The sequence below is a fragment of the Vipera ursinii genome, assembly GCF_947247035.1.
Source record: "Vipera ursinii genome assembly, chromosome: 8".
Classification (NCBI taxonomy): domain Eukaryota; kingdom Metazoa; phylum Chordata; class Lepidosauria; order Squamata; family Viperidae; genus Vipera; species Vipera ursinii.
This window is the reverse complement of record NC_139519.1, coordinates 19,216,328-19,243,907: the sequence shown is the minus strand read 5'-3', so window position 1 is coordinate 19,243,907 and position 27,580 is coordinate 19,216,328. Positions and strand designations below refer to the sequence as shown.

At 43.0% G+C, this 27,580-nt stretch overlaps 1 protein-coding gene across 5 annotated transcripts in view; it reads left to right on the top strand.

Moving 5' to 3' along the window:
- ARHGAP32 (Rho GTPase activating protein 32) overlaps positions 1–7,869 on the top strand; it is a gene marked incomplete at its 5' end in the record, with an annotated part of 92,823 nt that extends 84,954 nt beyond the window's left edge. For 2 of the 5 annotated variants that reach the window (XM_083368661.1, XM_083368660.1), the window contains one exon: positions 638–7,869. In XM_083368661.1, coding sequence (XP_083224787.1) covers positions 638–2,884 — 2,247 coding nt within the window. In that variant the 3' untranslated portion in view covers positions 2,885–7,869. The remainder of the gene's footprint in view (positions 1–637) is intronic. The other 3 variants (XM_083368662.1, XM_083368663.1, XR_014493198.1) reach the window with 2 other exon arrangements.
- Between the last annotated feature and the right edge of the window lie 19,711 nt (positions 7,870–27,580).

The window sequence follows — 27,580 nt, the reverse complement described above, 5'->3', positions numbered from 1 at the left end:
AGTTTAGGGTGGTCATAACAACCTGTAGTTCTAAATTAAGTGTAGCAGTGGGGGGGGTGCTATTCTGTCACACATTAGTTAACTATAGTAAGATTGTTCATAAGCAACTATCGTGGTGTTCCACAGGGACCTACTTTGAACCAAATCCTTCCATTGCCTATTTGGTCCTATTTTCATTAATGACACGGCAGTAGTAAACTAATGCATGCCATATGGTTAACGAAGGATACAGGAACATTGCTTAAGATTCAGCTTTTTAAATTCTCCCGCCTACAGGGATAGAAGGTACTATATATGGGCAAGCTGCGGCAGCAGAATACTTGAAAAAAGCCTACCTGTAAGGTCACCCCAAATTTGCAGTATCAATTCATAGAAATTGCTTGACTTACTTCCTTTCATTACGTTTCCCGTTGAAGTGAATGAAAAGTGAATAAAAAGTTGGTTGATGTCTTGGCTGTGAATAAATCACCTGCCGTCAAAAGTTGTACTTTTGTTTCCCCCCCCCCCGCCCCCTTGCAAAAGCACTGTTGAGTTGCTAGTTAAAGAAAAAGGCCAGTTTGGTTTGGTAAGTGAAGTCGGTATTCATCTCGGCAACCCTTTGGGGATTATAACTAATCTTTGTGCTTTCTTCTATCAGGTACAAGGAGAGGCAACTCCAGACAAATTGCTGGAGCCTAGAACAGCTGAGTCGGCTCCCGTCTCGGCCATTGAGGCCAGTGCTGCAATTCAGTGCACTTCGGCCACCCCAGTGGCTCTGTTTCACCAGGGACATTTGGAGAAAGCCCGAGAAAATATCAGGGCTCCACCTTTACAGATGAGGTCCGAGTCTGTCCCAGCTCAATCGTCCTACGCTTTCATGCCTCCAGCACCCCCTGTGAGGACAATGGAGAGTAAGCTGGCCGCCGCCATGCATTCCAGCAGCAACGATACGATCAACCCTGCCAATTTCCATGCTTTTATGGCTTCCTCCGCATTGCCCCTGTCAGCAGAGGATGTGTTGGCACCACCAAGCCTGTCTAAGCAGGTGTCCCTTCCGTCTGCCTACTTCCCCCCCTCCAAGTCAGAAAGCACGCCAGAGCCCCCAGCGCATCCCAAACCTTCCTCGGCTCATCAATACAGGGCTGAAAATAGCCAGCCCCACCTTTTCCACAGCAAGTCTGAGCAGCACCCGGGCTATCCTTCTCTGTCGGAGACCCCCCCTTCCCTGGGCTCCCGATATAACTCCCACGCCAGTCAAGGAAAGAGCTCGTACGTCCATTACGCTAAGCCTCGCAGCCGGGTTGAATATCTGTCTTCCCTAAGCCCAACGTTGAGGAGCAGCAGCTGTGCGGAGGAAGCTCCGCCCTACCCCACCATCCGAAGGGTGCATTCCCTGCACGTGTCCACCCCCTCCGCCATCCGATCCGTTCCTATCTCCCGCACCGAGGTGCCTCCCGACGACGATCCCCTTTATTGCCCGAGACCTCTCTTCCAGTACAAGCCATATCAGCCCCACGGCGACTACCACGTCACTCAGTTGCAACCGTACTTTGAGAACGGCCGCGTTCATTACCGATACAGCCCTTACTCCAGCTCCTCCAGCGTTCCTTGTTACACCGCGGGCGAGGGTGGATTTTACGACTTGGACCCTTATGGCACAGTGAGGCTGAGGCAGTTCCATCCTCTCCCGGGCAGAGATTTTGCCTCCTACTCCAAGTTACCGACCAAGAGCCTCTATCGCTGTCCCGGTTTACCTCCCTACTCTCGGGGAGGTCCTCCTGGGCACCTAGCGGGCAAAGAGCATAGCTTCGTCAGCAGGGATGTGCCGCCTGCCCCTGATGCCAAACCCACGTATGTCTCCTGGGACTTGGAAGATATGGAGAAATACTGCATGCAGTCCATCCGCCGAGAGAGTCGAGCTCGCCAGAAAGTCAAGGGGCCGGTCATGTCCCAGTACGACAACGTAGCCCCTTTGCTGCAAGAGGAGGTACGGGCCACGGACATCGTTCACTTGCGCAGCAAATCCGATCCTGGGAAAACTGGACTCCTGACTGTGGCCGATGGGAAAGAAGGGAGATACCTAGGCAAGGGAGGGGCAACTGAGGGAGAGGAACACTACTACGGGCCCCAGTTAGAGCCTGACATTGAGAGAGCCCATTACCGCGGGGGTTATGGCAACGGACAGTCAGAGAAACCTCTGCTCCCTCAGAAACAAAGCAGTCTCAGGAGCAGAAATCCGCACGAGGTCGGTTGCAATTCCATGGAGCACAGAATGCACCTTGCACACGAAGCGGCCCACAGGCAGCCGCTGGAGGGTAAAAATGCCCCTTCCTACCCCGATTACCGACCAAAGGGCCACCCATTGGAACCCGCCGAATCCCTGACGTATCAGCACTCGAGTGGAAAATACCTCCCAGCTAACCACGACGTATTGAGACTGAACCACAAAGAGGCAAAGCTGGCTGAGGAGAGGCCGGATGGCGAACGGGCTCGATCAAGACTTCCGGCTGAGAAGCACTCCAGAGACTGCTATAAAGAGAGTGAGCACTATGGGCATCCTCCGGGACCACCACCACCTAAGCCGGAACGGAGCCATAGCCTCCGGTTCCAGCACTCTGAGAGCACACCGCGGGATGCCAGTCTCCTGTACCCATACCAAACCCTTGGCAAACGCCAAAGTACAACTGTGGTATCCCAGTATGATAATTTGGATGATTACCATACTATGCCTCAGCACCAAAGAGGGGGATACTCTGGAGGAGGAGGAGGAGGAGGGGGAGGAGGAGTTGCACCTTCTTTTCCTCATCCACATAGTAGGACTTACGCCACAGCTTTGGGCCAAGGAGCCTTCCTACCATCTGAGCTTTGCCTTCAGAGGCCAGAGACGGAAGTCCACGCAGAGTGAGCTTGGGGGCCGAAGGGATAGAGTGTAAGCAGCCTCTGCTGGACAGTGGACTGGTTTATTTTTTCAATGATGCACAAACATGCACACGAACACACAAAGCAACTCCTTCCATTTTAGCCCTCTTTGAGTTTCTGCCCTGTCTAGTCCTCATGCCGCTTATAGGGACCTTTTTTTTTTGGTTTAACACTAAATGTATAGTTTTATTCCATTGTTTAAATGTAGCTTGCAGCAACCGTACAGGCTTTTGTTAAAACTTGAAGACGCAACCGGTCTCCAGGAGGAGCAGAATTAAGAACGAAGAGACGAGTTGCACTGTGAAAGACTCTCGGTTTCCATAGATTTCAAACCATGGCATTTCCCTTCACAGTCACTGTCCTTCCAAGCCACACACGCATGATGTATGTATTGATGGACATTTCTTCTCCAGGCAAAAGTCCCTTGTATGTGATCATTTAGAGGAAGTTTTATGGAATGCCAAGCTTTAGTAAATATTTTAACTTGGTCTTTTCAGGTTTTACGCCTCAAACTCGAGGAAAAATTTTTTTTGCATCGTGTGTAATTCTCCCTTTAATTGTACCACCTCCTCTTATATCTTTTTTGTCTAAATTTTGCTTTCCATAATTTGTCAAGGTGCATGCCAGTCACAAATTGGGCGACTGGTATCTATAAAAAGGTGGTGAGGTCTAAGGCATGTAACCTGGTCTATTTCCCCATGAAGAAATCTGTAATAAGCTGTTTCATATATTTGAGAAGTTAGGAGTGGGAGGGTAAGGAACCATTAGTATGTCATCAACAGAGCTTTGCATTTCCAGGTGGTGCCTGTATTATCTCATAAAGGGAATAATCTTCCTGAAGATCTTTTCCATAGCAAAAGCTTGCAAAAAAGCTTTTGAACAACAGAATATCCAGGGATTTGCTCCTGAGTGAGAGCCATTGAGAAACACCGTGCTGTGTTCCTTCCCCAGTCATGGATATAGAATTGTGATGCATTTCGTTGTCCCAACAATGGAAATTTATTTCAACTTCATATTAAGTAGCCTTGTGCCTAGCCTAACCAACACTGGTCTTAGGAAACAATTCTATGTTCTTTCTGAAAGCTCAGTCGGTGCTGCTTATCAACTGGTCATGATAAGGTCATCATTATAAAAGGGTGAAGGTACTACAGATCTAGGAAAATTCCAGTTGGTTTGACAGAAGAGGCAGTGTAATACGTCACAGCACACACGCACCTGTTGTGTAGCGTTTATAGGATAGAGATGGGTACTTAGTACTTGAACTCTTAAACTCCCACCAGTCCCAGCCAGCATGATACTGGTAGCAGATGATGGAGGCAAGTCCCTTGCTCCCCCATTCTGTTAGGGAGACCTGTGTGCAAGTAGGTGCCCTATGAGTACACAGCTGACTCCCACTTTTTAAATTTTTATTTTGCCCATTGAAAGGGGACACTGTGTTGAATTGCTTTTCTGGAGAAGTTATAAATATGCACGGCTCTTAAATCTCCGTGTCTTTGCCAGAGCTTAGGTTTTCATGCTGCCTTAGGCTAGCTCAAACAATGTGTAAATGCTCCGCTACAAAAGTTTTCCAAAGTGGCCGGAGTCTATCCCAGGAATAAAGTGCTTTCTTCTTTGAGATCACCACAACAATGTAAAGTTAGAATAAGGCCTGTGGGAAGCTTCTGCGTCATTTCTCTGTTTCTGGGCCCTTCTTAACAGCGTAGTTGATGGGCATGAACCCAGAATACTACCTACGCTCAGGTTTGCCTTGAGGTAACTCATAAGGGTAACAGAAGCTTCTCAAAACCAGCATAATATCAGTTGTTCAGATTGTCCCCTAGCTACAGTCAGATGAAATTCTTTTGGTTTTTCTGATGCATATTTCTTTTGAGGTTCCGATTGTCTTCAGTAGAGATTTAGGGGTCAGAAAATTCACTGTGATTTAAGCTTACATCTGTTTTACCCCCACCCACCCCCCTTTTTAAGCAACAATAACAATAACAACTTTGTTTTTGTTTATTTACGCTGCATAAGTGAGAAACAGAGGAAGGGACATCCAATGCACTTAATGTCTGGAAGCAAACTGTTTTTTTTTTTTGCCAAGGTCTTTCCTTGCCCCTTCTAGCAAGCCCAGTTGTAACCTATGAGTGGCACAAGGCCGCTGTGGGTTCTAGCCATTGAATTACGTTGTTCGGTTTTCCTCTAGGATTAGGGCAGGGTTATACCGTTGTCTTTTAGGATAATTAAGGTTCAGGTAGCAAGACCTAGAGTTCAAACCTGTATCTTCCTTTTCCTTGTATTCTCTCCCCTTACATCTGCTGCTCAGAACCAAGCAGATTTCTTTTCATGTCTGTAGCTCCTGCGTTTGTCACTTTTGTACCGAGCTGACGAGTATATGACCCCTCCTCTCTTTTTTTTTAGTGGAGGAAGAGCCCACTCCACTTAATTTTTTTAATACCGTTTTCAATTATTGCCATAAATACCTGAGCTGCATCCTTGGGCCCCTTGCCTGCCCACCCCCTTAAAGCATTTAACCAAAACTTAATTTCGACGTGGAACTGAGCGTTCGCTCACCAAATATTGTCGCCTGTCGCGTGGGGCCTCTGCGCGGTTGGGAAAGTGCCGTGCCAAGAGTTTAATGGCATCAATTCAGCAAAGTTTCCCGATTTTTGAAAGAGCTGCGACCATCGCTCTGTTCCTCCTGTATTTCTATCGCTATTTATTTTTTTAAAGCCCTCTTTCCTTCCCACCCCCATGAAAGCCATAGAATTAACTATGCAGGCCTGTTCACGTACCCTGGTTAATTTTGGAACACTGAACTTTAAAGGAGACATCCTCCCTCTTCTTTAACGAACCCAATCCAGACTCCACTCCCACACGGTAGGAAGAGTAAGTGTTGTTCATCTTTTTCCTGCAAACACTGGGGGTTGAGGTGGTTAAAAATCCATGCTTGTCGGATCAGCCATCAACCTTAGCTCTGATTAGCTGTGGCAACTGGCCGTCGGTCCCAGGCAGGAGTCTGATGAGGATGGGAACCTCAGCGGTTGCTCCCTTAGTTTCTTTTCTTCTATGGATGACACTTCAGAGTCTTACTGTAGAATATGCTCCCATCTAAATCAAGGGTTTGTATGTGTGCTTAAGGGGAAAACCTTTTCCTCCCTTGGTAGCATTAGCGGGCTTTTGTAGGTCCTGCATCCTTGTTCCTAACTTTAAAGAAAAGTTTTAATCAGGGGTAAAAGTTTATGCAGACGATAGTGAAAAACATTGTGCCTAGGTCTTCGCAGACGTAATCTGGTGGGGGGGCCCTTACCGCTTGGAAGGGAGGGTCACAATGAGAATTGCACAGTTCTGGCCGAAACCACCACACGCAACGCAACTTTCTTGAAGCGATGTTCCCCCTTCAGCCCAAGAGAGATGGGTCCCCCCTCCCTTGTACGCATTCTCCCAGACGCCCCGTTTCAATTCAACAGGTTGGTGGTTAAAAAAAAAGCATCACTAGCCTGACAACGCAGCGTTTGGGAATGGTATTGTAGACTTTAGAGGATCCCGAATTTAATTTTTAAAGGTGGCTTCGGCATGACATTTTCTCCAGATTTTTCTGCTGTGGAAACTCAGGCAACGGGCATGGTAGCCTTTTAACATGTGCTCAGTGACTTCAGAGTTTCCAGTAAGTTTAATATTGTACAGCTCCATTGCAAAAACGAACAAGAAATGATTGTTGTGTGGTTTTTATTTTCCTGCTGTGGAAACTTGACCCGTCTTTTTGAGCCACATGAGAGACTCCTGTCAGAAAGATTGGGGAGCTCTCCCACGTGTTCTCTTTTTAATTTATAGAGTGTCTTATTTTTTATTATTTTTATTTTTTACTCTTGTGCGTAAGAACTGGTATAAAATGTATATGCCGACGAGCTCATGTTCTTTTGTGTAAATATTTTTGTGCCTCCCACTTCCTCCCCTCCCCTGTAAATATTTAGATTCTCATTTTCTCCGCGCTGTATGGGGGCGGATGTGTTCATTTACTATTCTTATTTTTAATTTGTACTGTAATGCTATGACCAGACTTCAGGTGTCTTGTGCTATTAAAAACAAAACAGAACAACCTAACAGTCCCACAAACCTCAGATGTACAACTCAGCAATTAATGAAGCCAGGTTAAAGTCTACGTTGTGGTCTCCGTTATTTTTCCTGTATTTTCATTTGCAGAGTTTATAGAGAGAAGTCGTAGTCTGGAGCATTAAAATTGCCCACGACAGATAACACCACTATGATTTTCCAAGCACAATGGTTTATCTCTCATATCCTGAACACATAAGTGAGTCTTATCAACACCAAAATTCACATTTGCACCTACAATTTCCGTGCAACCTGAGAAATCGGAGCTAAAACCAACTGGTTTTCATTTTACTATGTTCATCATACAGCTTGACCTTTCTTTTATGATTGGTACTCTTTTGACATAACATCACCATTATCCCACAGATTTTTTCTACTTCATCGAAGAGTGTTCAAAGTAAAATTTTCTCCCCTACCTGTTACTGACCTGAAGCCCTTTTTAAAAAGGTGAGTGAGGTTCAAGGATCAAACAGTCCAAATTACATTTCAGCAAGTATTGCATAAACACAATAGAAACCACAAGCTTTTTTTTTTTTGCAAAACAAGACTGTTCTTGGTTCTGGGGTGGGGTGTTTTGGGCATAATTGTACCATTTTAACCATTTTAATTGCTTTTCTACTTTTTTTGTGTGTGTTCTGTTACAGAGTTCCCCAACGTTTCCAGCTTTGTGGATGGCGGGGTGGGGAGTGTGGGGATGTTTCCCGCTGAGTAGCCTGCAAGCGTGTGCCCGTATGCAGCTCCATTTGTGCGAGTGGTGTGCAATGTGTGCCTGCTGCAAATGGAGCGCACGTGCTCGCCTGCTGCTTACACAAATGAGGATGCGCACACTCGCCTGTCATTTCCACAGTCTGGTTGCAATCAGCCCACAAGTTGGGGACCCCTGTTCTAAGCTACCCAAAGTCACCGTATTGGAGAGCTGGGCAGCATCTAAATTTAATAAAATAAAAGCAGCTGTCAACAATAACCACGAAGTACAACACTGAATCTTTTTTAAAAAAATTTCTAGACAGTACAATTTTCCCTTTGTCTTTATTTCACTACCACACAATCACTTTTTAAAAATGGAAGCTGTGGAAACATACGTCAAGGTATACACAAAGATGCTGTTCAATTCCACAACAGTCCCCCAAAACAGAACTAAAAAAATATATAAAAAATGCCCAGCTTTCAACTCTATTGAAGCTTCCTACAGTTTTGGCATCTTAACACTACCTGACAATCCACTGGTCACCATATATGGGAGAGAGTTACTGATCTTGGGAAATTTATCAGATTATTCTCATGGGGGAAGGAAATATTACCCAGAATAAGAAGAATCGGTTTGCCCAAATCCACTATTTTTATTGTTTTAACTTTTGGGCGTATCCAATTTAACAAGGGGGACGCGGTGGCTTAGTGGGTTAGGACGCTGAGCTTGTCGATCAGAAGGTCGGCAGTTTGGCGGGTCAAATCCTGAGTGCCGCGTAGCAGAGTGAGCGCCTGTTACTCGTCCCAGCTTCTGCCAACCTAGCAGTTCGAAAGCACGTAAAAATGCAAGTAGAAAAATAGGGACCACTGCGGTGGGAAGGTAACAGCGTTCCGTGCGCCTTTGGCGTCTAGTCATGCCGGCCACATGACCACGGAGATGTCCTTGGACAAACGCTGGCTCTTCGGCTTTGAAACAGAGAAGAGCACCGGCCCCTAGAGTTGGAAACGACTAGCACACATGTGCGGGGAAACCTTTACCCTAATTTAACAAGACTTCATTAAAAAAAAGGAGAGAAAATAGAGGGACGTTTTCAGTTCCAGAGCATTAGATAGTTGCATTAGACAATTGCAGATAGTGATGTGAGTCATAACTATGTGCTACTTAACTACATCTGTGTTCAGGGGCATGACCTAGTAATGTTGTTGTGGTTATTAGTTATGTACTTCATACCCCAGCCATCACCCCTCCAAGCAGGAACTCTTGACTGCTATTTACGTGGAGGAAATCAAAACACACTTTGTTTGCAGCCCGCTTTTATTTCAAGCCTATTTTACTCCTCTCTTCAGCCAAAATGCTCCCCAAACAGCATAATAGCAGCGAAAGAATAAATTGCTGGCCGCAGGCTTCCAGTGCAGAAGTTTAACAGGGGAGAAGAAAGCATTGGTATTATATTAATTTTTAAAGAATGGCCTGTATTTGAACACATTTCTTGCCCTTACCATATGAGCTTGTTCAGATTATCTTTACACAAAGCCATCACTTCCTGCAGAGGAGGGGGGGGCGAAAGCAACAGTCTGCTGGATAAGGTCACAAAATAAAAACTCCAGTTATAAGGCCAGTTTGATCTGCTCTTAAGGCAGTAGGCAAGAAGCTGGGAAACCACGGGTTCCAGTCTTGCCATGAAAGCCCGCTAGGGGACTTTGCCCTGGGTCAGTCACCAGGAGACATGGGTTACCACTTAAAAGTGAATTTGATTAAGAAAGAATTTGGAAGAGAACGCACAAGCGTAGTGACTTAATCCCTGCTTAGAATAATAGGCTTTGCACAGCACAGGTTCAGTTGCAATAAAAAACAGCCAATACTCTTTATTGCCACTGGGGGGCAGTAATTCCCTTTTGCAATTCTTTCTGTGACACTTCAGGGCCCCTGAAACTCAGTGGGACTCATTAAAGCTTAGGCATATGCCGGTCATGGTTGAGGGTTTTATTTTTGTTTTAACAAATACAAGTGGGTTATATGCAGAAAAGTATGATTTAAAACGTGTTCTGTCAAATCTGATGGCTTTCTGAGTGTCCTGTCTAAGAATAGCATGAAACTCTTCCTTTATTCTCTCTCTCTCTCTCTCTCTCTCTCTCTCTCTCTCTCTCTCTCTCTCTCTCTCTCTCTCTCTCTCTCTCTCTCTCTCTCTCTCTCTCTCCCTCTCCCTCTCCCCTCTCCCCTCTCCCCTCTCCCCTCTCCCCTCTCCCCTCTCCCCTCTTTACTTACCAGCCTTGCAACATCTGCTAAGCTTGTAAGCCGCCCTGAGTCTTCGGAGAAGGGCGGGATATAAATGGAATTAAAATTAAAAAAAATAAATTTTCTCTATTGGAAGGGCTTATAGGTGACCATCTCAGAATATTTACTTTAGCCCTGTATTGATAGACCTCAACCTAACCATTAATTAATTCTGGTTCCAACTGGTTGACAATCCCCCTTTATTCTCCTTTTGTTGGACCAAACATCTTAATTTCTACTTGAGTGTACCAGTGAAAACACCAAAAGCTTTTGCTATTCGTAAAGGACACAAAGGTGGGACCCGTAATGTTGGGTGGCTGCCCAGGCCATCCTCAACTCCATTCTTGGCCCTCAACTCCAAAAAAGGATTGCGAGTATCCTTCCATTCCTCCTCCTGTATGGAGGGGCTTGGGTGAGATTCAGAGCTGTCCGGGACAACAAACCTGGTTGCAAATATTTATTCCAATGGTTGGCAACTTTGGCTCTTTTATGACTCCCAGAATTCCTGAGGCGGCCACGCTGAGGGGAAAGGGAGAGGTTTCCATACGGAGCCATGCTGGCTCAGGAATTCTGGGAGTTGAAGTCCACGAGTCATAAAAGAGCCGAGGTTTCCCCACCCCTGAGTCCTCTCTGTGCTCCCTTTTAGTTTTAGTCTAGGGAAATTTGACATTTGGATCAAAAACATTCCCAAATTTAAATTGGGAGGATACTAATGGGGAAAAGGAAGGCTCGCCTTGTGGAGTTATCATAGCTAGACACTAGCTTGAGTCCTCCCGGTCCTTGGTGATCTGTACTGTAGAACGTTGTCACTTTCCGGGTGTTACAACAATAGGAGCTGTCAGAAAGCCGGATTGTTCCGGCTATTAATAAGCCTCTCAGCTGAGGTGATGTTAAGAGGCTGAAGTGCTGAGTGCGGCTAAACAGCTGATACAACATTTGCTTTGGGGTGTCAGAGATAGTGTCTTTGTCACATGAAAGATGGGTGGTGTGTTTTTTTTTTCTTTACTTGGGTCATAAAGAGCCAAACTGAAGTTCAAAATAAATGTTAGAAGGGGAAGGCAACTTGGGGAGTGGGGGGAAATGTGTGTGTGTGGGGACTCCTGATACCTTGGATTTCCATTCCTGCCACACACACCCTCCAAACAAAGGCAGTGACTAGGGAGCACATATCCAAAATATCCAGAAAGCACCAAGGGTTGCCCTTTGCACAAGAAGACTTGAATTTGGAACGCCGGTATTTTTTTAAAAAAAACCTTTCTCCATGTAGCTGGCAGGCAACAAAGCAGAAGCTTCATTAGCATTCTTAGGAAATACAAATGATAGATGGAACCAGCTCGGTATTTTGACGGAAGTGTGCTCACCTCATCCCTAAGTGACAAAGACAGATTTGACTGGGGACGTGAGGGAGGCTTCCTAGACGATTAGAGAGAGTGAGGGGAAAAAAAACCTTGCCAGTGTGTCTTCTGAGGAATTTGTGCTTTGTGTCTGACCGCTCTGCCAAGCCATTTCGTGCACCCAGAGGCCTCCTGTAGCAGCCATTTTGTGCGAGTGCCCACGGGCTCAAAAAGTTGGTCCGTAGTTGCAAGTCACCCAGGCAGGAATTTACCAGCATAAAAAGAGCTTTATAAATTAGTTAAGGTTAGCAATTCCACCTTCCAAATCCTTGAACCAAGAGGAGTAAATAACAAATGATATTGAGGGTTCTAGTTTTAGACAGGTACTTTTGAGATTCTGGGAGAAAAGAAATTATTTGAAAAAATCCCCAGTTGATGAACCTCAACCTGCAGTAAAGCATCAAGCAGATTGCTCATGCTCAGTATTCAAAAATTGGAAGCTGGAAGACGAAGAAAGCCAACGCACCTCTTAGCCCTTAATTTCCTTCCTTCCTTCCTTCCTTCCTTCCTTCCTTCCTTCCTTCCTTCCTTCCTTCCTTCCTTCCTTCCTTCCTTCCTTCCTTCCTTCCCTCCTTGTCTATTTCTCCTTCCCTCCTTGTCTATTTCTTCTTCCTTCCCTCCCTCCCTTCCTTATCTATTCCTTCCTTCCTTCCTTCCTTCCTTCCTTCCTTCCTTCCTTCCTTCCTTCCTTCCTTCCTTCCAACTCCACACGTACACTTCATGAATGGGTCTTAGAGTCATATAAGCTGCGGGCTAATGTCATACTAATGAGTTCCATAAACTCATTTTGAAAATTATGGCAATTGGGGCTGCATTTCAGTTCTACTGGAAATTGGAGAGGAGAGAAAATGCTTCAATCCATTCGTGGCAACATCTGAGCACTACCCTTGCTTCGCTCTCCTTTAATCCCTTTCTCCATTCTGCCTAATCTCTTGCTTTTGTGTGCCCCTACACTGAAGTATCTCAATTCTTTTAGAAGAGACTTGGTCCAAGTGCTGCTCTTCTGGATTGTACTTTTCCAGATGCAAAATAATTCTTCCCTTTTTAAATGGGGTATCCAGAACTTATACATATTAACTCCAGGAAATCATCGACTCATTTCTGGATCTTCAGAGAGGACTTTTTTTGGAAATTCAAAGATTCCTTGCCTAAAAAAGGGATGACGGGTCATATGACATGACATGACAATACTCCCTCAAATTTTTAAAATGTTGTTTTTGCATCTGAATTAACTGTCACATTCTTAACAGCCTTGGAGGTGTTGCTGTGAAGAAGTTTAATCTCTTCTTTAGAAAGCCATCAGGAGGGGTTTATAATTTGTCTACTTTTTTCCCCTCTTTGCCTTTTAAAAATATCTATGACCAAGATTGGTGCATCTCAATGGCTCGGTTTAATTAGATGTTGGAGATGTTTCATTCAGGCCTACCAAATCATTATACCCAGATAGCAAAATAATGTTGAAACTGTGTAGTTGGGGTTCCAAAAAGCTGAGCGACGGACCCCCAAGGGCCCCACTCTTTCCTCCCACTCTAAATCTTGAATTACATTTGAAGTGATTTACTGGTCCAATTACATTATGTTCCCTGCTCTTTCCACAGTGGAAACTGGTAGCAAATGTTTCCTGTACGGTAAAATAAATTATAGATATTTCCCAGAGTACTGGTGTTCAAGTGGCCTGGGAGGGAGGGGGGGCGTAAATCTGCCAGATCTTTGTCATATCTTCTCTTTCTCCACTGTATTTAATGATTGCTAAGTCAAAACCACCCCATTAGTTCCACTATTAGTTGCTCTCCACAGAATAACAAAATTGGAAGGGACCTTGGAGGTCTTCTAGTCCAACCCCCTGCTCAGCAGGAAACCCTATACCAGTTCAGACAAATGGTTGTCCAATGGCTTCTTAAAAACTTCCAGTGTTGGAGCATTCACAACTTCTGGAGGCAAGTTGTGAAGGTGCATCACAACTGTACAGGCTGCTTTGACCACCAGAAAACTCTGAATCTGCAGTGGATCCAACTGGGAATTGGGTTGACATGCTGTGCTTAAACCAGGATCATCTTAACCATAGATTGCTGAGTGAGCCATGATTGGCTGAATCTGTGATTTGATTTTAAGCTGATATGTAGCTTGCTTGGTTCGGGTTTAGCGTATCCTGTAAACCCAGCTTTTGTAGCTTGCAGATTACAATTTATGCCTTAGTGTGAATAGGCGGGGCTGATTCGGTGAAACATGGTTAAACAAACTACGACTTCAGTGCCCTGTGTGAACCTGGCCACTGAATTCATCAAATACAAAAGAGAAAATGTCTGCAAAAAATAAGAAAAATAAAGAGTCTGCGGTTAAGCGAATGCTTTGAAGGTTGAAGTTGGCAGGCTTAGCCACAGAAACTTCAGTTAATAAAAAGAGATCGGCCTGCTGGAACAGATACAGTAATATCTGGCCAGATGGAAAAATAGCCTGAACTGGGATGAGACAACTGCTATGTTTTAAGGGCTACGAGGATAACACATCCGGTTTTTCAAAGTTGGTCTTCGCCTTCTCATTTGTTCTTGAGTAGTTTTCTAAGCCAATCCACTACAGGTGGATGCCGCCAACGAACGGCAGAGTTACATCCAACACTTATTTTTTTGACTTTTAATTGCTTGACGTATTTATTGTCAGAGCTTTGTCTTGATGGAAGGAAAAGTGATTGTTTAGGGAAAGTTTTGGACTCTTAAGGAGGAAGGATGGTATGGCGAAGTGTGCCTTTGAAGGGGAAAGTGATGTGATGAGCTACAGTGAAGCAACACTTTCCCAGGAAGGAGAGAGCACATGCCAAGGAAGTTGGGAGGCAAGACAAGACATAAGGCAGCTAGGAGCTGGACAGGAAAGAGAGTAAACAGGCCCTCCCTGGAATCTCTGAGGGTAGATCTCTTGGGCGAGAAGAATATAGATTTAGTCTGGCAAGGTTCTGTCTATTTGGCGTGAACAAATCAAGAATTGAGCTTTGGCTGGCCTGACAGATGTAAACCTTAGCAAGCCAAATGTAAAGGGCTTTCCACATATCCCTATGAGTATCCAATGAACAAGGAAACGCTGGGAAAGTAGGGTTGGTTTTGCTAAGAGAAGGCTCCATGAGCATCCCGTGCAAGCTTTCTTACCCACCACATGTCGGCTTGTCGTCATGCACTTGAGGAATCTGGGGCTGTGGAATTGCAATCTCTGGCAAATGTCTTCCTCTGAAGTGTAGGGATTCATTCTCCTTGTGGTGATACTGTCTTGTTTAAAAATAGCCGTTGGTTATTGGCATATGCCCAAGAGAAGCTGGAAAAAAAACAGTGAAGAGCCAGGGTAAAAAAAATAATCTATGGGCCGAACTGAAAACTCAGAAGAAACTCTGGTCTGATCAGCCACTTTCTCCATGTTCAAATGCCCCTTTTAGAATAGAATTAAGCTTGAGAACTGGGCAGTGTTCCAGTTGGGAAGGGCAATTTAACACAATGGGTGTGCATAGATAATTGACACCTTGTCCTCAGAAAGCATGCAGTCCCTGAATCAGACCAGCAAAATGTGGTCCTCTTTTTTTTTTCTTCTGCCATGAAAGCAACTTTCAGAGGGCAAAAGGCGGGCTCCTCCTTGGCACAACGTCCACTGGGCAAAGGTGGCTGCCGTCCTCTTGTTATCGCTGCTGTCACATACCAGTGAGATTCGAGGATATTTTTAGGCAGATGGCAAACACAGGCGAGTTACCAGGCTCTGAATGTATACTGAAGTGGAAAAATGCTAAGACTGAAACGGCTCAGGTTCAAAGAATAGTCTTCTCACATCCATTTTATCTCCAATGCTTATGGAGACTTTTTTCTAAATATGCAGTAGAGTCGGGGGCTATCTATCCAAGATGGTGGATGTAACATGGGTGAAATCATGACACTATCTCCTCTGAAAGGAAATAGTAATTATTTAATATATTGCTCCTCTGGGCCCAAGGACATCTGTTAATTTTCTTCCGTGTACTTTGTTCATAGATGCTGGAGAAATAGCTTGCTGACTGATGCTAGATAAATGGCTCATGAGCAATCAATTACACAAATTACATTAGATGTGGATTCATAAACCTTGAGTGCTTTGAATGGTGAGCTTTTTTCTAAAAAAAACAACAAAAAACCAGTAGTGAATTGTGAATGGATATTGGAGGACAGTCATGGAAGATCCTAGCTACTGGGTAAAACCTTCTGCCCAGGTAAGGTAACACAATATTTCTATTTGTGTTGATTCCTTAGACATGAGGTCTATCAAAAAGGTTTAAGAAGAATCAGCATAGGCCAGAAAATTCTGAATTCTGAGTGACTGCATTCATTTTGGTTTTAGCATGGTTTGTCACTTAGCCTGATGTGTAAACCCAGTGCAAGACAATCCAAAGTAATCATAGTAGCTAATTCAAACAATCCTGTCTGAGATGGTTTCCGTAATCAGCTTGAGTCAAATGCATGATTGAATAACACTGGTGTCACTTCTGAAAAGAAAGGAAGGGTTAGGTTCTTTACTACCTTGGGAAAAGGGTGTTTCACAGAGCAAGGACTATTACAAAGGAGCCTTAACTTGTCTGCAAACCTGTCTTGTTCTGTAAACCATGGTTTGTAGTTTACCATAATATATAAATCCAACCATTATCTTCATACGTCATAGATTTGACATAGTATAAGTCCAGCTAATTGTGTTTGACATAAGACAAAAGTAACCCACGGTTTAAGAACGGTATGTGAACTCAGCAGTTACAATATCATCAGCAGTTCTCCAGAATTTCAGACAGCTTTCTGAGTCTCCTCTCAAGAAGATATTAATTAAATTTAGGATCCCCTGTATGTAAAATCAACCCAAGGAGCATTTTCCCCCCCTCAATATTTCACTGAATATATGACATTGCAGTAGCATTAATGGAAATTTATTCTGTTGGGGCTCTGCCATAACAACTGTAATCTATTAACACACTAAGTGTAGCAAAGAAGCAACCAATTCTGTTCACCTCAATAACCATCCCAGCCATCAGCCTGGCTTTCAGCACTTCAGCTGACCACTAGGTGGACACAAAGAGTTACAATTATCTGCCTATCTCTGCTGCCATCTAGACTTGCAATTCATGTTTGCTATCAGACTGTTGGATTATAAGGTCAGCAAGGCCTGGGGCAAAATTCAAACACAGCCACAATGTTCCCCCCACCCCCCCCACTTCACAAACAGTTAAACGGATTATAGGATTTGTGGAGACCAGTAGGTTTTCTCCTGACACTTCTTCTTCCAAACTTTATTCAGTGGGAAAAATCCTTTGCCCTCCTGAAATGGGGGGAAAAAACCTCCCTTAACAGCTGCCTTGTTTAGCAGCATAAATTGTAGTCATAAATTGAGGATTGTCCGTAAGTTGTTGTCTTTTTCTGTACTCAACAGCCATGGGCATGCACAATGGACTTGGAGGTTAAGCCATAGGCTTCTAGAGAATTCAAAGTTGTCCTCACTGAGTCAAGTCTAGGTTAAGTAACACCAGCTGCCTGCAATTAGTGCAGGTTCGAGTCCCACCAGGCTCAAGGTTGACTCAGCCTTCCATCCTTCCGAGGTAGGTAAAATGAGGAGCCAGATTGTTGGGGGCAATTAAGCTGACTTTGTAATAATGCCGCTTGGGTGTGTGTGTGAAAGCCCTAATAAGCAGGCATATACATAGAATGAAGGCTACTGCTAAGCTTGTAAGCCGCCCTGAGTCTTCGGAGAAGGGCGGGATATAAATGGAATTTTTAAAAAAAGCACCAAGAGGAGAAGAGACCTCAGCCTCCTGCCCTTTTGCCATTGTGTGTCCTTATGTGCAGGATGAAGCTTCAATGCACAATCAAGGAAACAGTGAACACAAGTGGGGTGAGTGGAGATCAGTAACCAAGGAAACTGAGAGGAAGCATATTTCAAGACTAGAACAATGCAAGGCAAGGAGAAGTGAGCCTGGTGTGGGTCTTCTTGCAACGGTGGCTCTTGGGAGGAGCAAACTGAAGCAGGCGCAATTGCAAGCCACATTGTCTGACATCAGATGGGAGGTGTGTGTGTGGGGGGGAAGGGGCTACCATGAATTCTTCAAGATCAACCACCAAAGTTTTCTCCCATTGTACAGGGATCCGATGGTAATGTTGACTCAGCGGGGCAAACATTTCAAAAGAGTTACTAAGATGGCTGATTTATTTATTTATTTATTTAATTTTATTTATATACCGCCCTTCTCCCGAAGGACTCAGGGCGGTGATCAGGGCAGATATATAAAAAATACAAAAATACAAAAGTTAAAAGAAAATTAAACATATGCCCAACTAAAAACAGTAAATACATATATTAAAAATGACAATAAAAACCCAACCCATCCCCCATCAGGCCAGGCCGGTTTGTTCAAATAAGAGCGTCTTCAGATCGCGACGGAAGGAGCGAAGGTCAGGCGCCATCCGGAGCTCCACCGGCAACCGATTCCATAGCTCCGGGGTGCCCACAGAGAAAAGGGCTTCAAGACTCCAAACTTTAAAAGTAATGTTGTTCTGAAGGATTAACTGGACTAAATAATTGGATGTGCCAGTTCCAATGGCTTAGTTAGAGGTCAACTAACTTGCTTTAACTCTTCAGCACCACGGAGAGCAACTAGCAAGCCATGCTTTCTCTCGCTTTTTCTTCTCCAAGTCATGGTTAATTTAACACTTCTAATTTAAATGGAAGTTAAATGAGTTCCTTGTTTTCCTATCCTAGTAGTGGTGCCTGTGTGCAAGATGTATCTTTTGCAAATACAGTTTAAAGGTAGAATTAGTAGAAAACTGGGTGGTAAGGCAATTTTCAATTTGCTCATTTCCAAAGTGGTTGCAAGGAACCAATGAAAAACATCCATTTCTCAGACATCTAGTTCCCATCCAACTTCTCCTCCTTACCATGCTTATCTTTCCCTTTTTTCTGGGAAAGGGGATACACATTCTTTAAAACAAAGAATTGAGCATCAACCAGCTTCCTTAAAAAAAATCTTTAAGAAATCTTATGTGGTCTATTCAAGGATGAGAACCAATTTTGGAAATAAAGATAAGACTAGAAAAAGATGCTTTACTTTGAGGCCAACCATCTCCACTTCTCCCTTTTTTATTTAGTGAAAATATACTTTCAAAATACAAAAAGACAAGGGGAATGAGATATGAAAGATACCTTTGGTGTTCCATAAATTCTCTTCCCCATCTGGATTCATAGTTGGGACTATGAAGATACCATTACTTTTAAGTCAAGCATCACTTCCGTATGCTTAACTCATTTTATTCCTTCAGACATCAGAGCTGCAACTTCATAAAGTTAATACTGTGATTTTTTTTCCATGGAGCTGGCAGGGAAAATCAGTCTCTGGGCCTCTTCCTTCTTTGTCTGAAATATATGTCATTAGATCTATCTCAAGCGGTGGTCAAAAACTGGAAGTCTTAGTTTCTTAGGAAACAAATATCTCTCAACAAAATCTTATCAACCTTTCCTTCAAGTGAAAATGTTTCATTCAATTTAATACTTTATCTGAAATGTTTTTATCTAAATCTCCTTCCTATGTTTACTTTGATGCATCGGATATATTCCCTTAGTCCTACAGTTGCTTTAATAATCCAATTGTCTCATTTTCATCTAGTACAAAAAGATATCTCACATACTCTCTTAAAGATAAGATCAAAGAGCTATGATAATTGCAATTTGAAAAGTTGGCTCATCCATCACCTCCATTAACTTATCAAATGATTTCAAAATCCCATTTACCACAATATCTTTTAAGTATTATAGCCTTTTCCCCCGGAATAGCACTAAATGTATTTTGACGCTGTTGGAAAAATACATATTCAAAATCCACCAATGTTGAAATATTTTTGATATTACACTGTAAAATTTTGTTTTGAGCAGCTGATGCCTCCCTAGGTGGAGATCGTTGCCACTTCATTCCACAATTGTTCTTCCATTTTATGACATATCAGATTCTTTCCCATATGCATTATGATGAATTAAAAATTTTGTGGATGCATATTTAATGGTGAAATCATTATGTTTTCTGTAGTAGAACAAATATAGAACATTAATGAGGAACAGTTCACATTGCCAAGATTGCCCAATTTTTGAAGCAACTCATCTGGAGGCTTCATAACATGACAAGTTTTGATTAAAATTTGCAGAGCCAACATTTTTGTGGCTCTGTACAAAGTGAATTTGATTTGGAAGTGATTCAACATGTACCAACATCTTGCTTCAATGTAAATTTTTTCAAAATGGAACAGAGGAAGGAAATGTTTCATAGTCTCATCGAAGCATCAACATTCCTTTTGATGGTAACAATCTGATCACGATTGGTCCTGATTTAGAAATGAATAAATAAAATAACAGCCTGGTTGGGGATGCCAAGATCCACCAGGATTGACACAAATCATATTTGCCTAAATGAGAATTACACATCCTCTTGGTTTACATTATCCCTTTAGTCTATTTTGGTGAAATAATTTCTTAATGCTTGTTTTTCATTTTGGGGCATCAAAACCGGCGAATCTTTCAGTTATGAAAACTCACCCTGGTTTCACAGTTATAGCAACCATTATACAGTAGGACAGTGACTGAGAGCATATGCATTATTAATTCTGCAGGGGGAAAAATGAAAATGCCTTTTCATTTTAATTTAGTGTTGCTGAGCTAATGGCATTTTAGGGCTTATTATTTCCACTTTTTCATAACTATGGCCAAATTTTGATTGATAACCAGGGGGTTATTTGCAACAAGAAGCTGTGCTAGTTTGCATATTATAGGGAGCTACTGGAGGGAGCTATGGACAAATCTGTTATGTTGCCTATTGTTAACTCAATCATGTATTCCTGGAATGTAGCAGTCTCTTGTTAAATTAAGGGAGATTCCAATGTGAATTACAGCTGAAACAATAATTGTGAAGCTGATTCAAAGCTGGTCACAAATTTTATTGCAGGTAAAGCCAGGTGTCAGGACATACGTCCATATAATGTCAGGTATGAACACTCAGACACCCACTTGTGCAGAGTTTGAGCCAACTACTTTATTATGTTCTGCCTACAGTACAGGAATCTCCCAAGACTGGAAGCTTAATCTTAAAAGTGAGGGAAAGGTCGTATCCAAATTTAGGGCAGCATTGCGCAATATTTCTGGCTTGGCAGACTGGTGGAGTCAGCAGCAGAGGAGAAGGGGGAGAGGGGATTTTTCATCCAGGCATGCACGCTGCTTTCACAAATGCAGCTGCATGTGTGCATGCTCACCCACCACTTCTGTGGCCCAGTTCCCAGCAGGCTGTGGCCCAGCACTGGGCTGCAGACAGGGGGTTGGGGGACCCCTGCTCTAGGAGATAGTGCTCATCTCTGTTTCTTAGCCAAGGGGGTCAGCATTTTCCAAGGATGCTTCTAAGATCATGTAGCCAGTATCCCTATGTGCCAAAGGAACACAAAACGGTGTTACTTTCCCACCCAAAGTAGTACCTATTTATCTGTTCACATTTGTATGCTTTCAAACTGCCAGGTGAGCAGGAGCTGGGGCAAGCAACAGGAGCTCACCCTGTCACACAGTGCTCAGGTCTCAAACCTGGGCTGTCAGCTTTCCAGCTGACAAGCTCAGCGTCTTTAACCACTGAGGCACTGCACCCCCTGTAGCCTATTCTTGGGAACAATTAAATAGGGCTCCAAGGAATGTAGGGTCCTGGCCCTTTTGTGATTGTGCAGTGACTCCAGGCTAGCTCCACTCTTGATCCCTCCCCCCTGCCAGGCTGGGTGCTTCCCAACACATAGTCAGGCACCAGGCACTAGAAGAAGGTTAAAAAAAGAAAGCAATTTGCATCCCCCCATGAAGTACTTAGCCTCACTTGGGAGTGAAATAGATTAGGACCAAATGAATGTATCATTGACAGCCTCAACTGAAATTTATTTGTTGATTATCTCTATGCAGGCCATGCATAACAAATAAAGGCAAGAACCATGAAGACATATGGTAAACATATTGAAAAATAAATTCATGGGTAAACATCCAGGCTGGCTTTTTCAGAATGCTAGAGCTGATGTCAAGTATTGTGAAATAACTGATTTTACACTGAATTGATTTGGCAGAGCTGAAATGGGGAAAATTGGGAAGTTCCCCAAATTGATTCAAACGTGTTGTTGCAACAGTGATATTAATATGCGCCCGAATTTTGCTTGCTGTTGACACACTTTTTTTGGACAGCTGCCCTTTGTATAATATGGCTTTGCATATTGACCTAGGCTGTGAAACCAGATGGAAATCTGTAGTCACAGCAGTAAACTAGCTCTGGGCGTGAAACTACTCGACATTGTGCATTATTAAGATATAAATCCAGAAGTGTCATTTTGATCCATAATAATCCCGGCAGCACATTAATAATTCATAGATTAACTACAACTAAATTAGCAGGAGCAAGTAACCTGTAAAATCTTTAAAAATTTTCCGACAGCACTCTGGAAACTCTCCATTTTTAAAAGCTTTTACTTGAGAGATAATGGAAGCTGGGGGTAATGGGTTCATATTCTGGTGGTGGCCATAAGTGGAACCTCTTACTGCCTTACTGTAAGGCAGGCAACATTTCAGCACCTGGGGAAATGGAGGTGTAAGGAATCATCATCATCATTCACTTGTGTAGGAAAAAAAATAGTTCTGTTCATCAGAGACATATGGATAATTGAGGGGTTTATTTCAAGTTAAATTCCCTAACTCAAATCCATCTTCTCAGGGATAATAAAAATGCTAATTCAGTTATCTGTGTCAAATTGGGAAATTGCCTCAGTTGAAAAAAAAAAGACATTTTCCCAGGAAAGGACAATGTCAGGGTTAACCATAAAACATTTAGAAGGCCGAAAGCAAGCTGGTGTAGTGGTTAAAGTGCTGATCTAAAAAAACAGAGTCAGTAGGTTCTAGTGCTATCTTAAATGAAAGCCGGCTGAGTCATTTTGGGCCAATCACCATGAGACTGAGAGTTCTAGTCCCGCCTTAAGCATGACAGATGACTGGATGACTTTGGGCCAGTGACTCTGTCTCAGACCAACCTACCTTACAGAGTTGTTGTTGTGGGGGAAGTAGCAGGAGGAAGGAGTATGGTGTACTTTATGTTCATGGCCTGAGTTACTACTTAAAAGTAATAATGCTGGGATAAAAATCAAATAAACTAACTAAATAAAAGACCTAAAACAGGGTCCTTCAAACTTGGCCCTTGTATGGCTGGTGGACTTCAACTCCCAGAATTCCTCAGCCAGGCACAAGTCAATTCTGGGAGTTGAAGTCCACCAGCCATACAAGGGCCATGTTTGAAGACCCCTGATCTAAAAGGTCAAATAAACCAACAAAAAACAAAGCCTCCTTGTTTCTTTTGAAAACCCCATTGACTTTGTAGTCCTTCCCCATTAGTCATAGGTACAGCCAAATTACCTCACCAGGGCACACGATACATTACAGCCAATCAAATACCCGGCTGCAATATCTAATTGCCTGCACATTCTAGCTTGCATCAACCTATAAAGAGGGTCTGTAACCTTCCTCCAGTTGAGGCAATTTTTATGTCCAGTGCTGTCAGTAAACCAATCTGCATTTCAGTGCAATCTGTCCTGGTCTGTTGCTGAAACATCCCCCTAAAAAAAATTCTACTATTACTTTATGTAAGACCATAGAGAGTCTTTTTAATGCCTGGACCAAGCTAACTGCTCCAGGCACACCATAAGCAACTGTTAACATGTGGTTTTCTGCCCACCAAGCTATGCAGCAGTATACTGAAAATGTTGCCTTTTTTGGCCATCTCTAAATGCACAGGTTTGGCCACTACGTGACGGAAACTGGATTAGATTGGCCCCTGGCAGGGTCCAGTAAAACTCTTAATAATAATAATAATAAATAATAAACCTTTATTGTCAAAGTACAACATGTGTACATTGAGATTAGCTGAGCCTCCCCCTGTGCTCTCTCCCCCCAACACACAGTGACAACAAACCCTCCATCCCACCACACTATGTGAACCAACTACACCACACACCGGCCTCCCAAGTCAACTCTGCATAAGATTATATCCCATTCAAAAGCCTAACAGCCCACGGATAAAAGCTGTTCTTCAGCCTGTTGGTACGGCTGGCTATATTCCTATATCTCCTACCGGATGGTAGGAGAGTAAAGAGATACCGTCCAGGGTGTGAGTCATCCCTGAGAATTTCCCTCACTCTTCCAAGGCAACGAGCCCTGGCGAGGTCATCCAGTGGTGTCAGGGAACAGCCCACAATGTCTTGTGCTGTGCTCACTACCCTCTGTAATACTTACTTACGGAATATATTCCATTTTCCATATATTCTTATTTATGGAATATATTCCATAACTACAATTCCATTCCATTGTACATGGATCAAACATGGATTGCACATGCTGAACATTGTTGGTGGTAGATACAGCTAGTCTTCAAATTACAACAGTTCATTTACTGACTGTTTGAATTTACAATGGCACTGAAAAAAGTGACCTATGACCTTTTTTTCACATTTATGACCATCGCAACATCCCCCATGGTCACATTATCAAAATTCAGACACCTGGCAACTGCTTCGTAATTGTGACTGTTGCACTGTCCTGGGGTCATGTGATCCGCTTTTGTGACCTTCTGTTAAACAAAGTCGATGGGGAAGCCAGATTCATTTAACCACCGTGTTACTAACTTACTAACTCATTCGCTTAACAACTCTGGCAAGGAAGGTCGTAAAATGGGGCTAAATTCACTTAACAGATGTCTCACTTAGCAACATAAATTTTGGGCTCAATTGTGGTCATAAGTCAAAGAATACCTGTATTACCAATCTCTTTTTTTTAAAAAAAATGCAGAGATAGGGTACACATATCACTAAGGATATGATGTCAAGACTTAAAAATCCATATTTAAATTAATCAAGGCTCCATTTCTGCCATGATGCCTCAGTCAGTGTACATGGGATTTGTTCGTATCGACCCAGTTTTAATAAGCTGTTATTAAAGTCAACTTCTGCTCAGCATATCAATATCAAGAATGTTCCACTATCAACTAGAATAATACAATGTTTTGCAGGCTTCTCAGAGGCGTCTTTTTAAATCTCTTCTGGCAACAGGAGGTTGGACTTAATAATTCCTTACAATGCAATCTTATATAAAATCACATCGAAATAGCTATGGTTGAGAATATTAAGGCCTGCTTCTGCAAGCAGCGAGCAACAAAATTTTTGCATGCTGTAGATTAATTGGATAAGAATAAGATTATCCCTTCCTAATAATGCCAGAGTTCTGGATTAGAATATTGGATATTATGATCGCTAAAATGGATTTTTAATGCTTAGTTGTCCTGTGTATTTGGTAATATAACAGACAGTTATGACACCAATTCAAGCACCCTAACAAGTTTAGAGATGACAAGGATATTGGAGGCTACTAGTTGTGACGGCTATATATCAGCTCGCCCAATGAGACAACATCCCTCTCAATATGAGATGTTGGTGAAGTCAAGTGGAGGTGCTTGTACACCCATATCCTGCTTGTGGAACCCACTAAAGCCTCTGTTTTATTCTGTGGAAGCATAAACTGGATGAGGTAGGTCATCTTCCCCATACCTCTCGTATGGTATTGTGGTTTGGTATGATGGTCTGACAGCCACGGATAGGAAAGTATTACAGAGGATGGTGAGCACAGCACAAGACATTGTGGGCTGTCCCCTGACACCACTGGATGACATTGCCAGGGCTTGCTGCCTTGGAAGAGTGAGGAAAATTCTCAGGGATATACTCACACTCTGGATGGTATCTCTTTACTCTCCCACCATCGGGTAGGAGATACAGGAGTATAGCCAGCTCCACCAACAGGCTGAAAAACACCTTTTATCCGTGGGCTGTTAGGCTTTTGAATGAGAAATAACTTTTGTGAATTTTATGCAGAATTGACTTGGGAGGCCGGTGTGTGGTGTAGTTGGTTCACATGGTGTAGTAAGATGGAGGGTTTGTTGTCACTGTGTGTTGAGGGGTGGGAGCACAAAGGGAGGCTCAGCTAATCTCAATGTATACATAGTTGTACTTTGACAATAAAGATTCATTCATTCATTCATTCATTCATTCATTCATTCATTCATTCATTCCGCAATAAGATGATGGCCTGAAGTGACAGATGCTAGCACACCCATGTCCTGTTGGGGGTAGTAACAGAAAACTGGATTAGATAGGTGACTTTCCCAGTCATGCAAAAAGATGATGGCCACATGTAGGATCTGCTGGAATGGATGGATTAACTGTTCTAACCATCAGGAAATGTCTCCTTAGTTCTGGGTAGGTTGTCTCCTTGATTATTTTTCCATCCATTGCTTCTTGTCCTGCCTTCAGGCACTTTGGAGCCCCTCTTCTTTGTGGCAGCCCCATAGATATTGGAACACTGTTATTATGTCACTCCTCGTCCTTCTTAGTAGGGCTGGACATAGTACATCCACGTCCTGCTTCAGAGATTCCCCAAAGGATCTGGTTAGCTTTGAGGGACAGAAAACTGGATGATGTAGGTCACTTTCCCAATCATTGTCTTTGCCAATTGAGCTAACTAGAACAGAAATGGAAGAGACTGAAGGAGATTGTATTGTCGCTTTATTTTGATCCAGCATATGTCCAAGAATGCAGAAATGTAAACCTTATAGTCAAGGGGGCTTGAACCCAGGCTTCCTGGGAACAACCAATCCTTAACCACATAAGCTATAATTTCATTCTCGTCCTGAAGGAAGAACTCATCCCACTGAAATTTCATTTTACCTCCAGGTGGGGTTCAAACAAAGAAAAACACCATACAGTATATGTTCTCACATGCCTACATGCATTGGTAACAACAAGAACCAAATTAACAACATTCTTATTTCAGAAGCTGGTTGTGTGTCGCCATCTCGATTCCTCCTTTTTCAACAAGATTGTTTTTATTTATTTATTTTATTTATTTATTTTATTTTTATTTTAATTCCATTTATATCCCGCCCTTCTCCGAAGACTCAGGGCGGCTTACAAGCTTAGCAGTAGCCTTCATTCTATGTATATGCCTGCTTGTTAGGGCTTTCACACACACACCCAAGAGGCATTATTACAAAGTCAGCTTATTGCCCCCAACAATGTGGGTCCTCATTCTACCTACCTGGGAAGGATGGAAGGCTGAGTCAACCTTGAGCCTGGTGGGACTCGAACCTGCACTAATTGCAGGCAGCTGGTGTTACTTAAGCAGGCATTAGCCCACTGCTCCACCAAGGCTCTTTTATTCTGGCATGCTGTGAATTTATCGCAGCGTTCACGTCCCTTGTGCTTGATTCTTTTGCACTGCGATTCTTTTATTTAGGTATTATGGACAGGAATAGCATAATGATGTGGGCTTAAACCTGTCTGGAATAATCTATGACTGAAATAAGGTTGCATTTTGGAGAAGGGTGACAGAGGCCTTTTAAGTTTTCCGAGAAGCCCTTAAGCAAATGGTAACTAATAGATGAATCTAAGCAGTAATATTCTCCCCTGAAAGGCAAAGAATTTCATTTCGCTGTCTGGATTTGGTAGACGGTGTCTATGTAATATATTGTAGATATTTGACTTTTGTTACACATTCTTTCTTTTTTTTAAAGGAAGTCCTTGGCTATCTTATTGTTCTGTAAAGACCTTCAGAGCGGATAGTGATTTAACCAGGCTAAAATTTCCCTTGAAGCCTGGCCTTTTCAGGGTTTTATTATTTTTTTTTTACCATTTACAAACGGTTTTCAGTGTTTAATGCTAAAGTCTGGTAGGAAAAGGGAAAAATATTTAAAAACGACTCAGAAATAGGGCAGCTAAAGATGCTTGGGGGGATACTTTTTAAATGATGCTGTCACTTCAATTTCTGGGCTCCCAGGGAAAAGGTTGCTAATACAAGCTGTCAAATATGGAAGGTAAAATCATTTTTTAAAAAACCTGTGTTAGGTTGTTAATGAATATTCTGCCAGAAAAGGTGTCTAATTGGTGTCAGTGTCTCACCCCACCCCAGGGTATTTTGGCATAGCCAATCAGGTGCCTCTGAACCATTTGGGGCACCTGTCAGCCTGCCCATTAGAACTATGTGCAAACAGCCACCTCCATACAGGCAGTCATCAACCTATGCCTGCAATTAGGACCAGAATTTCCATTGCTAAACAAGGCTCTTAAATGAGTTGTGCCTGATTTTATGACCTTTTATTACCATGGTT